The 11843-nt window shown below is 38.1% G+C and overlaps 1 protein-coding gene across 2 annotated transcripts in view; it reads left to right on the top strand.

Moving 5' to 3' along the window:
• Positions 1 to 11843, top strand: part of tonsl (tonsoku-like, DNA repair protein) — a 29095-nt gene continuing 17252 nt past the window's right edge. For both annotated transcript variants that reach the window (XM_088354112.1, XM_088354111.1), the window contains exons 1-10: positions 1 to 249; positions 314 to 409; positions 2811 to 2953; positions 3035 to 3215; positions 3298 to 3427; positions 5563 to 5734; positions 5804 to 5918; positions 9082 to 9233; positions 10398 to 10550; positions 11059 to 11184. In XM_088354112.1, the coding sequence (XP_088210238.1) occupies positions 225 to 249; positions 314 to 409; positions 2811 to 2953; positions 3035 to 3215; positions 3298 to 3427; positions 5563 to 5734; positions 5804 to 5918; positions 9082 to 9233; positions 10398 to 10550; positions 11059 to 11184 (1293 nt within the window). In that variant the 5' untranslated portion in view covers positions 1 to 224. The remainder of the gene's footprint in view (positions 250 to 313; positions 410 to 2810; positions 2954 to 3034; positions 3216 to 3297; positions 3428 to 5562; positions 5735 to 5803; positions 5919 to 9081; positions 9234 to 10397; positions 10551 to 11058; positions 11185 to 11843) is intronic.

The raw sequence follows: 11843 nt of genomic DNA, 5'->3' as shown, positions 1-11843 counted from the left end.
CAAAGTTCCATAACAAAAAGTCGTCTCAAAATGGCGAAGTTTCTCATCATCAATAATAGTTTACGATCGTGCCATTAAATCGTTTTTTGTGATGTATTTAATCGAAAAACACACTTAAAAGTGTCATCCGGTCGGTCTTCGTTTCATCCCCTCGCAACCCAAATGAGTGAGCTGAACACTCTGCTAACAAGTTAGCAAACTGGTAACGTCGCTGGAACTTCAGGATGAGTTTTTCACGAGAGAAAAAGCGTAAGTAGGAAGTTCATCTCCCGATTTCTGTTCTTAACTCACTGCGATTGTTGTTGTTTTCCAGTGCTTCTGAAGGCGAAGAACAAAGCCCAAAACAACAACAATTTAAGAGAAGAAGCAAACGTTTGCAATCAGCTTGGAGAGCTGCTGTCAAGAAACGGTAACCACTCGATTATTGCCTCTTATTTTATATTTAAATGATGAAGTCAAGTCATGTTTATTTGTATGGCCCTTAATCACAAAGAGTCTCAAAGGGCTGCAAAGACCCGCGATTATTGCAAACCACAGACTATCATGACACCATTCCCTGATCTTAAACCTACATGAAGGCAAATAATACACTGATATTGTCAACATAAAATATAGGTTATTCATATGCTATAGAATAGAAGTATGTTTTAAGTTTAGATTTAAACATTTCCACTGAGGTTGCTGACCGAATCTCAGGGGGAAGAGCATTCCACAGCACCGGGGCCCGAATGGAGAACGCTCTCGAACCTGCGGATCTCTTCTTGGCTCTTGGGATCACTAATAAATCAGTGTTTTCCAAACGCAGGCTCCAGACCGTAACATAGGGGGGAATTAAATCTGAAAGATATGAAGGAGCAAGTCCATGCATGATTTTGTATACTACCAACAGAACCTTAAAATCACATCTTAAACTAACAGGGAGCCAATGCAGGTTAGCTAAAATCGGGGTAATGTGTTTCTTGTCTTGGTTAAAAGCCTCGCTGCAGCATTTTGTACCAGCTGAAGGCTCTTGATTTTGGACTTCAGGAGACCGGAGAGTAGTGAATTACAGTAATCGAGACGGGAGGTAACAAACGCGTGAATTATAATCTCTGCATCCGACTGAGACAGCATAGGGCAAATTTTAGCAATGTTGGGAAGATGGAAGAAAGTTGTTCTAGTAATATTCTTAACCTGTGTTTGAAAGGACAGATTGGGGTCAAATATGACACCAACATTTTTGACCGAGTCACTCTGGGTGATAATACATTTGTCAATGTTCAGAAGAAATCACAAGTACTAACGGGTTCAGAGATGTTTTCCCCATGGTCAAACAAGTGCACAAGATTATACTATATTGCATTTTTCTCGAGATTTTTAAAAATGGTTTAGATGTCATTGCATACTTTTTCTTTGAATTATTTTTCCAATGCTCTTTCAACTTAATTCACGAACAAGGGACATCACCCGATCACTTCCACAACAAGGTGGCGCTACTATAGGGAGAATTTGCATTCTGCCTTTGCTCCTGAGTGTGGATTGCACAAGTCAAGTCATGTTTATTTGTATGGACCCAATCACAAAGAGTCTCTAAGAGCTACTCAGACCAGATTATTGCAAACCACAGACTATATTACACCATCCCCGATCTAAAACCTACATGAGGGCAAAGAAAAACTCAAAAACCTCAACATGAGGAAAATGAAGAAACCTTGAAAAGGGACCGCAGATGAGGTAATCCCCTTCCAGGATGACCAGGCTGCAATTGATGTTTCAATGACAAATAATACACAGATATTGTCAACATAAAATATAGGTTATTCATATGCTAGAGAATATGGGAGCACCCTTAACAAGCGCTGAAGATCATAACCTGTAGCATTTTTCTTAATTCTCAATTCTTTCTAATGCACTTACAACTTATTTCAATCTCCACTACCTTATAAATAATTTGGCCTATTTTCTTCCTTTTTTTTCTTTTCTTTTTTTTATCCATCTCTAAAGTATTTATTACATGCGTATCCTGGAGTGCTACTTCTTATCTAGTTGTAAAACAATATGTCAATGACAATAAAACAAATTCTAATTCTCAAAACATTGAATGAATAAACTTGTATGCATTAAATGGAGTGATTATAATATAATACAGGAGAATTATTAATCTAAATAGAGACTGCTCTAATTCTATATTTTATTCAAGTCACTCAATCAGCACAAAACATTTGCACTTAGAATATATAAAATATCTATCTTCAAAATGTGCGTCTGTCCGTCCGTCATAACAAAATACACATGCCTTACAGTTTAAAAGTAATAAAACTTATTACCTATACTCCCAAAAAAAATTATACATACACAGCCCAAATAGTGTTAAAATGGATCAATCAACTACTTACATGAATTTGTCATCTTACTAGAGTTTTCACCAAATTGCCTAATATTTTATAATTTTCCAAATAATGACAGTTTTTGAGATAATAAAAAAAATCAAACTATCGCCACATTTAAGGCCGTTTAAAATAAAATAATATTTTTTGGGGGGCCACATTATAGGCAGTTTAAAACATTTTTTTGCTTTACATTTTATTCGAAACGTTTTTATAGGGGGTTTTGTTAAACAAAATTTGTTTGTTTTTTTTGGGTGTGTTTTACTTCATACATTGTTTTATTTTTAACCGAAATTTGTCGCTTTCTTATTTAGGGCTGTTTCAAACAATTGACCCAATACTTTGTATTCTAACAAACGAACCCAATTTTAGGTAATGTTAAACAAAAGGTTTTTTTTTTCAAAACTGAAATCGCAGGGTTTTTCCTTTTTTTTTCATATCCAGGTGACTACGAAGCTGCCATTGAGGAGCACAGGGAGGAGCTGGCACTTTCTGAGGTGTTGAACGATGTCATTGGACGAGCTGTTGCCCATCGCAAGATAGGAGAGTGCTACGCGGAGCTTGGTAACATTGAGACCGCTCTTAAAGTAAGTTTGTGTTTATCATGTTATGTAAAGATGTGGAAACGGGGCTCTTTATAAGGTACATGTGTTGTATGTCTTTATTAGCATCAGCGCTGTCACCTGGACTTGGCCCGCTCTGTCGGAAATCACATAGAGGAGCAGCGGGCGCTCGCCACAATAGGTCGGACGTACCTCTTCCGCTTCGAATCGGATCAATCGAGAAGAAGTTTGGAACAAGCAGAAGACGCCTTCAGGAAGAGCCTCGCCATTGTGGATAATCTTCAAGGTGAGAACCTGTTGCTGGTATCCAACCCTGTTCATGTGTAAACGTAATCACTTCACTGAGGTTGTGTCTGTTTCTTTGAAAGGGACCGTGCCAGAGCAGGAAATTCATGAAATGAAAGCTCGACTTTTTCTCAATCTCGGTTTGGTTTGTGACCATCTGGGTGAGCCCGAACGTTGCAGCGAGTTCATCCGACGCAGTGTTTACATTGCAGAGTAAGGGCCGCCTCGTCCATTCTGTTTTTTTAATTTTTATTATTATTATTTGTTGACATTTTATTTCTTTCTCTCTTTTCATCCCAGAAGCAAGGTCTGTTCAAAAACAACACAAACAAAGTTAAAAAATAAAAGTCCCACAGGAAAAATTCAAAGCTTATCTTAGTCCCGTCCCCTAAACTGTCTTAGAAACCTTTACATTAGGATATTCAAGAAACAGAATGACAATAGCATAGGGTTTAAATCAAACAATCATTTTTAGTATTTGTTGAAAAGAAAACTCTAGTTTTTTATTACCTTAACTCAGACACAAGGCATATACCTGTAAAGCACTCAACGTGTTATTAAAGGGACATTGTGTATTTTTTAAACGCCTCCTAGTGGTAAGAAAAACAAAAATAAATAAAATAAGACGATTGATTGGTAAAATAATCCAAAATACATGAACTATCATACAAAAGTGCATCATAGGTTGAGAAATTTATTTTACATAATATAAGGCTAACCTAAAGGATGCTGACCCCAAAAATGTATGAAAGGCTGGGTAAAAAAATTAGAAGGAAATGGGGCAGTTTGGTCACTTGAGTCTTCGTAGTTTGTATTCTTCCTTGTGCTTTTTAGCACTCGTTTTTGTTGGCACTACACAACACAGCAGCATATAGTGGTCAAATATTACACAGAGTCCTTTTATGGTACTATCAAATATAAATTTATACATTTTGTTTTCACATTAGATTTAACCCACCGTATATTCCGCACCATAAGCTAGTTTTTTTCATAGTTTGGCCGGGGGTGCGCCTTATACTCCGGTGAGACTTATCTGTGAAATTTTTAACAAAATATAATTGGGTTAAAATTTCACTTATTTTCACAGTAAACCTCAAGAGGTCGCTCTTGGCCTGTGTTGATCATTTCAAAATTGCCTGTGTTGTCCCGCTTGCGTGAAGTAGAAAACGTCACTAAAATGACTTCATATCTTGTTTTTGGGGGAAATGTAGTAAAAAGGTAAAGCACGGATAATTTGCATCTTGTATGGAAATCAGTTTCGAGCAAGCTAACAATATTTACTGGCGAAATGACGCAACCTTTTCTTGCCATTGACGTACACGAAAACGAGTTGCTTTTATCGCAATTCACCGGTGATTCCAAACGGTAAACATCCGAGTATCACATGTATTGAAAACTGTTATGTGCTCTACCATTAAGCTTATTAGGCTGAAATGAACTGTCAAATTATTGGAGCGGGTCCCTCGCGACTTTAACTGGCGTGTCTACTGCGAGTCTCATATAGATATAGATATATATACGTATGTGATATATATATATATATATATATATATATATGATGTTAAAAAATGTTCAGAAGATAAGGCGTTATTTTGCCAAGGTAACTATTTTAAGTATTTCACTTATAAGCAATTTTTGAAAAAGATGCAAATCCTCTGTTTTACTGTTCTAATACATTCCCCAAAAATGAGATCCAAAGTCGTTTTAGTAGTGTTTTTGCAAGTGACGTATGCTAGTAGGGGCTTTTAATGAGCGGAGGGGGTGTCATCTAAATTGACGTTCAAGATGTCATGTATTCTTTTTGTGTTCGATTTTTTTTCCCCAAAAAAGCTCCCCCAAAAATGCCAGTTACGCTGTACTCCGGGTACGACTGATATGTTTCTTCCCTCTTAATTGTGCATTTTTTGGCTTGAGGGACGTATAATCTGGAGCCACTTCTAGTTTAGAAAATATGTTAATCGCAAAAGAATTGTGTTTGTCACCATTTTTCCCTTCTTTCCTTCGCTACCAGAAGAATAATATATATGATATGATTCCATTTTTTTCAGGTTAAACCAGTTCTTTTGGAGTACAGGGACCAAGCAGATATAAAATAGAATTGAGTTTTAACGGATGGATGCATCAGCGAACTATTACAAAATAATTACTAATGCACTGGAAACAGATCTAATTTGAGCTTTCCGCCTTGACTTATTTCTGATCGGTGTTGGATTTATGTTAGACTTGCGAACCAACTTTTCTTTTAGTGCAGGCTTAATTTCCCAGAACTGAGTCTCCTGTGTCCATTCGATTTTGACCTTGGTCGCTTACTGTTGAATCTCTTCTCCTCTTTATTTGAACTAAAAAAGGAAGCGCGGTCTCCTTGAGGATCTCTATCGGGCCAACTATAACCTGGGCAACATCTTCTTTCGCAACGGGCATAAATCCAACTCCTTACGCTTCCTGGAGCAGGCCAAAGAGTGTGCTCGTAAAATGAAGGACAAGTTCAGCGAAAGTGAATGCTTCCACTGCATTGGCAAGGTGATTTTAAAAAGGAAAAAAATGGCGGTAAAGGTTGAAAATTGAACAGTCGTTTTTTAATTGTCACAGGTCCAACTTACTTTGGGGGATTTTGTAGCAGCAAGACGATCCCTCAAAAAGGCACTGTTGTTGGGATCTCAGCAGGAACAAGACAAACAGGCGATGAAGAAAATGTTTAAATATGGTAAGGGCGTTTTTTTTGAGTTTTTACATAGCCGGCGGCTGAGTGGTTAGCGCGTCCGCGGCACAGTTCTGAGGTCATGGCATAAAATCAAGCTACCATATTTCCTGTGTGGAGTTTGCTTGTTCTCCCTGTGCTAGCGTGGGTTTTCTACAGGCACTCCGGTTTCGTCCCACATTCCGAAAACATGCATGTCAGGTATATGGCCGGTCAAAATTTTCCCAAGTTGGGAATAAATGAGTGAGTTGTCTGTCTCAGTGTGGCCTCCAACCAGTTGATGGTGTCCCTTGCCCACTGCCTGAAGATAACTGGGAGGTGCTCCAGCACCCCGCGGCCCTAATGAGGATAAGCGGTGCAGATAATGGATGGATGGATAGAAGAGTCTAAGGCTACGTTCACACTGCAGAGCTTGATGCTCGATTCCGATATTTTGGGTGAAATTTGATGTTTTTTTTAATTTGTTACCAACTAATTGCGACTTGACCTCCCCGGGTAAATGCCCCACAACTGTCACCCGTGCGCACAGGATGAGACGTGACGTCACACGCAATGCACTCATGTTTGAGGAAGTACTCATGGATTCAAAAAGCAGAGCGTTGTCCTCCAAATTTTATTTTAATTAAATCCAAAACCTCGCTTTCCCCCATTTAATACTGTCTGTATGGTGAGATTTGAATGTAAATATTGTTAACTACCACTAGAGGCTATCTGTTTAAGAATGAACTCGAGCGTTGTGTTGTGAATCCTCAAAGCGAGGTTGGCTGTTCTGTGAGTTACAAAATAAACAAGTGTTCATCTTTCATGAATGTGTGATTTAATGACACCCCATGTTGTTGTTCATTTCCCCGCTTCCTTCCGCCCATTTGAAGGCGGAATAGTGACGTCTGCTGTGCATGATGATGATGTGCTTTGACAGTTCAGACGGCAGTCACATTCTAGAAGATTGTACATATGTATTGGATTTAGAACCAAAAGGTTGCCAAGGTCCGGTGTGAGAAAATCAGATATGTTCCGTTCAGACGGACTCTAACAGATCAGATACAGGTCGCGTCCATGCGAAAAAAAATCAGATGTCCCTGAGGTGTTAATCTAGCCTTAGTGTGCTAAGCCACTGTGAAAATGCTTGTTCTAAAACTGGTACTTTTGTTTCCTTATTCATTGCTACTGGATGGTCGAAAGCACTTTTAACATGGTGTTAGTTTCTGTGCAACAGTTTGCAACATGTTTCTTGGATTGTGTCTACATTGGCATAACAAATATAATTACAAGAAGCTAGTTGAGTCACCGTAAATATTTGTATTGAGTGTGTTAATAACTGGCACTGCTTGCAAAAGTCTTCATTATTTTGTATTTTTGGTGGTAGAGTTACACATGCAAGTAAAACATTTTTTTTCTTTTCATTTTCATTTACCAAAGCAATGCTAATAAGGAACAATTATTTAATATAATTAAGCTAAGATGAAAATGGCAAACAGAGCAGACACAAAGCAGATAGTAAACTATTAAAATGGGTCCAAAATAATTCAAATTTTAAGATTTAAAAGTTGAAGGCACTGGTTGTACTGATTTGTTTGCTCTGGTCAACGTTTTGGTTAAGATTTTTGTTTTTGTCGATCTATTTTTAGTGAATGTGACCCAAAGTGCCTTCAACAGGCCAGAAAGAGAAGCGATTGAGAAATCTTGAATGGATTTTGAAATACGGCTGGCAAAATTGCAGTGCATCTCAATTAATCTGAATGCATTTATAGTTTTTTTTGTTTTTGTATCTTATTTTTTCCTGAAACAAACATTCCATCACAAAAAGAACAAGTCACCTGAAAAGAACAAGGGGATGACTGGTTGAAGCTAAAGGCGTACAGGAGACCCACCCCCATAATAACTTCTATCAATTCTAAACAAAAGATCAGATCTTAGACAAGAACAATCATTTCTTAATCCATTCTAAAATGGTCACATTGTTTGAATCACAATATACACAATATTTTAATATTTCTGTTTTATTTTCCCATTCTTCTCCTTACCCTCTAACAACAACATAAAGTGTAATACCTACACCCAAAATGACAGCATAAAGGAGTAAAAACGGACAAATTCCGGAGCAAGCATTAAAAAAACGTCCTTTTTTTGTGAGAATCCGGAAGTAGATTCAGATTCTAGTATTCTAAACCTTGCCTTCAGGTTAAAGATTGTCTTTGTAGCTAAAGGAATTAAGCAGAAAAATCAATTTTTTTTGTATTTGTCTCAGTATGGAACATTTTGCCACTTTTTCACAATACTTTGTTTAACGCCAGATTCACTTCCCACTTAATATTAGAATCATATCAAACTGATTTTTTTCTGCATTTTTAAGGTCTAAACATTGAAAAAATCGTGTTCCACTGGCAGAAAATTTTGCTTATTGGAGTTTACATTTATATTTTTTTAGTTTTAGTTCTTTTTTTAACTTGTATGTCGAGTAAAATTAGAAAATATTTGTTATAATAGGCTAGATGAAATAGTATTGCAGGTGATAGATCATTTTGAGTATTTGTTTTTTATTCTACTAAAGCTAACTCTTATATTAAAGGGCCAGTGTGTGTTTTTTGACCACTGGATTTTGCTGTATTGTGTAGTGCAACCAAAAACCAGTGCTAAAAAGCACAAGGAAGAATACAAAAAACGGAGACTCAAAGTAACCAAACTGCACCATTTTTTTCCTCATGTTTTTGCCCAGCCTTTACATCATTTTGTGGAGTACCCGTAACGGCACTATTATGCAAAATGAATGCCAATTTATATGAGTGTTTATTTAAAAAGCACTTTCATCTGATAGTTCATGTTTTTTTCCTTTTTTTTTAATCAGTATGGTTGGGGTTTTTTTTTACCACTAGGGGAGCTAAATTATACATACTGTCCTTTTAAACTTTAAAACAAAAACATATCTATAAAACCTTTTTTTTTATATATATACTTTTCTATTTTATTGTATTTGTCTTGCTGTGCAAGATCTTCTTTGAAGTGAAATTCCATAACAAGTAAATGTTTCCTTGGGCCATGCACAACCAGTCAAAAGTTTATTAGAAATATGTTTTATGTAAGGATAAGCAGCGCATGTGATGGATGGATGTTTTATGTTTTTTTTCCTGCAATGCTCACTGCAATTTCCTTTTACAAAAACCTTTCATAGCTGATCGGGGCTCTAAACTTGAAGAGGAATTGGGGGAGAATCTGGCTAGAAAACTGAACTCCCACGAGGCCGTCGGGCTGGCAGAACAACTCGGGGACCTCTCCGCCAAGGTCGGCTGCTTCCACAAAGCCCTTGACGCTTATCAAGCTCAGGTATTATTTTTGTCATTTTCTGTGTTGTGTTTTTTTAGTTATCGTATTTTCCTTATAATTGTAAGGTGAGCCCCCAAGATTGTTTTTTGATATATATTTTTTTATATATCGAAGGCACACTGAACCATAAGATGCATGGAATTAGAACTACTGTATGGGCTACGGTTGCACAACTAATAAAATAGTGCAGTATTTGTGCATCGGTTGAATATATCACCGATTAAATACAAATTCTTAACATTGGATGCAATGATAATTGATTGTTGTGTGTAGTGCACCAGATCCTATCCACTAATCCACTGAGGAAACCGATGACTTATGAAAATAAATTGTGTTTTATGTCGTCATCACGCTATTTTTAATCACACTACCAAATTCTTGATGTTATTAAGACAGGCTGCGAGAATATTGTTAGACGTAATACCCGTCTTTACGAAGCGCAATATATTTTGAACTTAATGATGAGAAAGGCATTGTGGGAAGTAATTTGGTCGTTCTGAAATGAATGAAGGGAACGACACAGTAAGAAGTAATTTGGTCGTCCTTAAAGATGTAAACACAAGGCTGCATGTATTCAAAACATGTCACAATGCTTAGCTTGAGCTGAGAAAAAGTGAAACTACATTCTCTCACATATCTAATACCGTGACTAAAAATTGTGTGATAATGAGGACCTATAGCCTCTTCAAGTACTTTTTGTAGTGGTGTAATGCACTGATTTTCAACCACTGTGCCATGACACACTAGGGTGTCGTGAGAGATCGTCCGGTGAAAAACACTGGTCTAATAAATAAGATCTAGCACTCCCCCCACCAGCATCCGGGTTTAATTTCCATTGCATCTACTGTTATGTTATTGTGAGCAACCATCCATGTCCCTTGCGATCTCGTGGTTAGGATTCGGTGCTCTTAGCATTGCTATCTTATTCGATCCCAGTTGCCCCCATTGGTATTCAATTATGGTCTGTGATAACATTTATTGACTGATCAATAATTGCACAAATATGGTAACACACAATAATTGCACGAATAAGGTTCAAATTCCTGGCCAATTTGTTTTTTTTGGGGGGTGCTTCTTATAGTCTTGACAATACAGTAATTACATTGAAAACAAACCCCTTTTGAAAAAAATGTTTGTTTTTTGTTGATGATCCATCCGGATTAGCTGACTGGAGCCGAGGCGTTAGGGAAACCGGCACGCGAGCTGGCGGTCATCCACGTGTCCCTGGCCGCCACCTTCAATGACCTGCGGCGGCACAGCGAGGCCGTGCAACACTACAAGCAGGAGCTGGCGCTGCGGCAGGGCAGTCCGGCTGAGGTAATCCGATTTGCGATTGACGGGGGGGTGGGAAAAAAAATTGGCTTTTCGCACATGAATCCGGATGTGTGTGTGTGTCAAGAATGTATGAAAGCCAGTTTATGAATATATTAGCGCCTGGGACTTTTGTAGTAGGGGCGGCATTGGCTCATGAGGTAGAGCGCTTGTCTGGGGATCAAGAGATCGCAGGTTCGATTCCCGACTCCTCCGTGTTATATGTCGAAGTGTCCTTGGGTAAGACACTCAATCCCTAATGCCCCCAATAAGCAGGTTGTATGGCTGCACGGCCGCTTTTGGTGTGTGAGTGTGTGTGAAAGGGTAAATGTAAAGCGCTTTGGGAAATCCTCATTGACTTGAAAAGCGCTATATGAATGCAGATCATTTCATTTTCATATCATAGTGTATGGTAGTATAGTAGTGTGTGAGTGGGGGTTATAGTAGCATGTGTGTGAGTATGATGTTATATGTGTGAGCAAGTATGATTTACTTCTCAAACTGCCTTGTATAGGAATGTAGCACTTGGTTGAACATCGCAGCGGCTCAGGAAGAGAGCGGCGGTTCCACAGAGGATCTGGACGTCAGCTATTGTGCAGCGCTCCGCTGTGCTGAAAAGTTTGGCCAGGCCAGGTTACAGGTAAATCTCAGAAAGTTCACCTTTTTGCTTTAGCCATCGTTCCACTCTATTGATTATTAACCATCAGTTATTATGCCCTCCCCCTCGACTCTTTAAACTGACCTAAGATTCGTCCAGGCACCCACCCTCAGGCTACATGCAATTTTGGATCTTTGTTGCCATGGTAACGGGCCGATTTTTACATTAGGATCATGCTCCCTTGCAGATATTCTCTATTTATGAACACCCATCATACCGGTTTTGATATTTGAATAATTGAGCTTACAGCCTTGGCAACATGGAGGTCCAGTGATGAGCACGTTTGTCTTGTTGTTGACAGGTCTTGCATTCAAATTTTCTGCATGGAGTCGTGAGTATTGGTGTTTCGGTAATATCAATAATACTCTAAATTACTGGAATGCTTGTGAGTGTAAGATTATCGGCCCTTGTATGCACATACTTTCAAGTCGTTCTACTAGGTACAAACCTGACATTTATTGCAGGGATTTAATTCCAAAAAGACCCCGTGATAGGCGAAATCCGTGAATTAGAAACCCTTTTTTTACAATTATTATACTACTCTACACTAAAATCAAAGAACAAACCCTTTTTTCCGGCTCAAGCATTATTTTGACATGTAAAAGTACGGTATAAACACAAACATTTTTTTTTTAACAAAT

Source organism: Urocampus carinirostris, chromosome 15, assembly GCF_059441175.1.
Source record: "Urocampus carinirostris isolate Australia breed hairy pipefish chromosome 15, RoL_Ucar_1.0, whole genome shotgun sequence".
Classification (NCBI taxonomy): Eukaryota; Metazoa; Chordata; class Actinopteri; order Syngnathiformes; family Syngnathidae; genus Urocampus; species Urocampus carinirostris.
The sequence above is the reverse complement of the archived record's forward strand: the minus strand, read 5'-3'. Positions and strand labels throughout refer to the sequence as shown.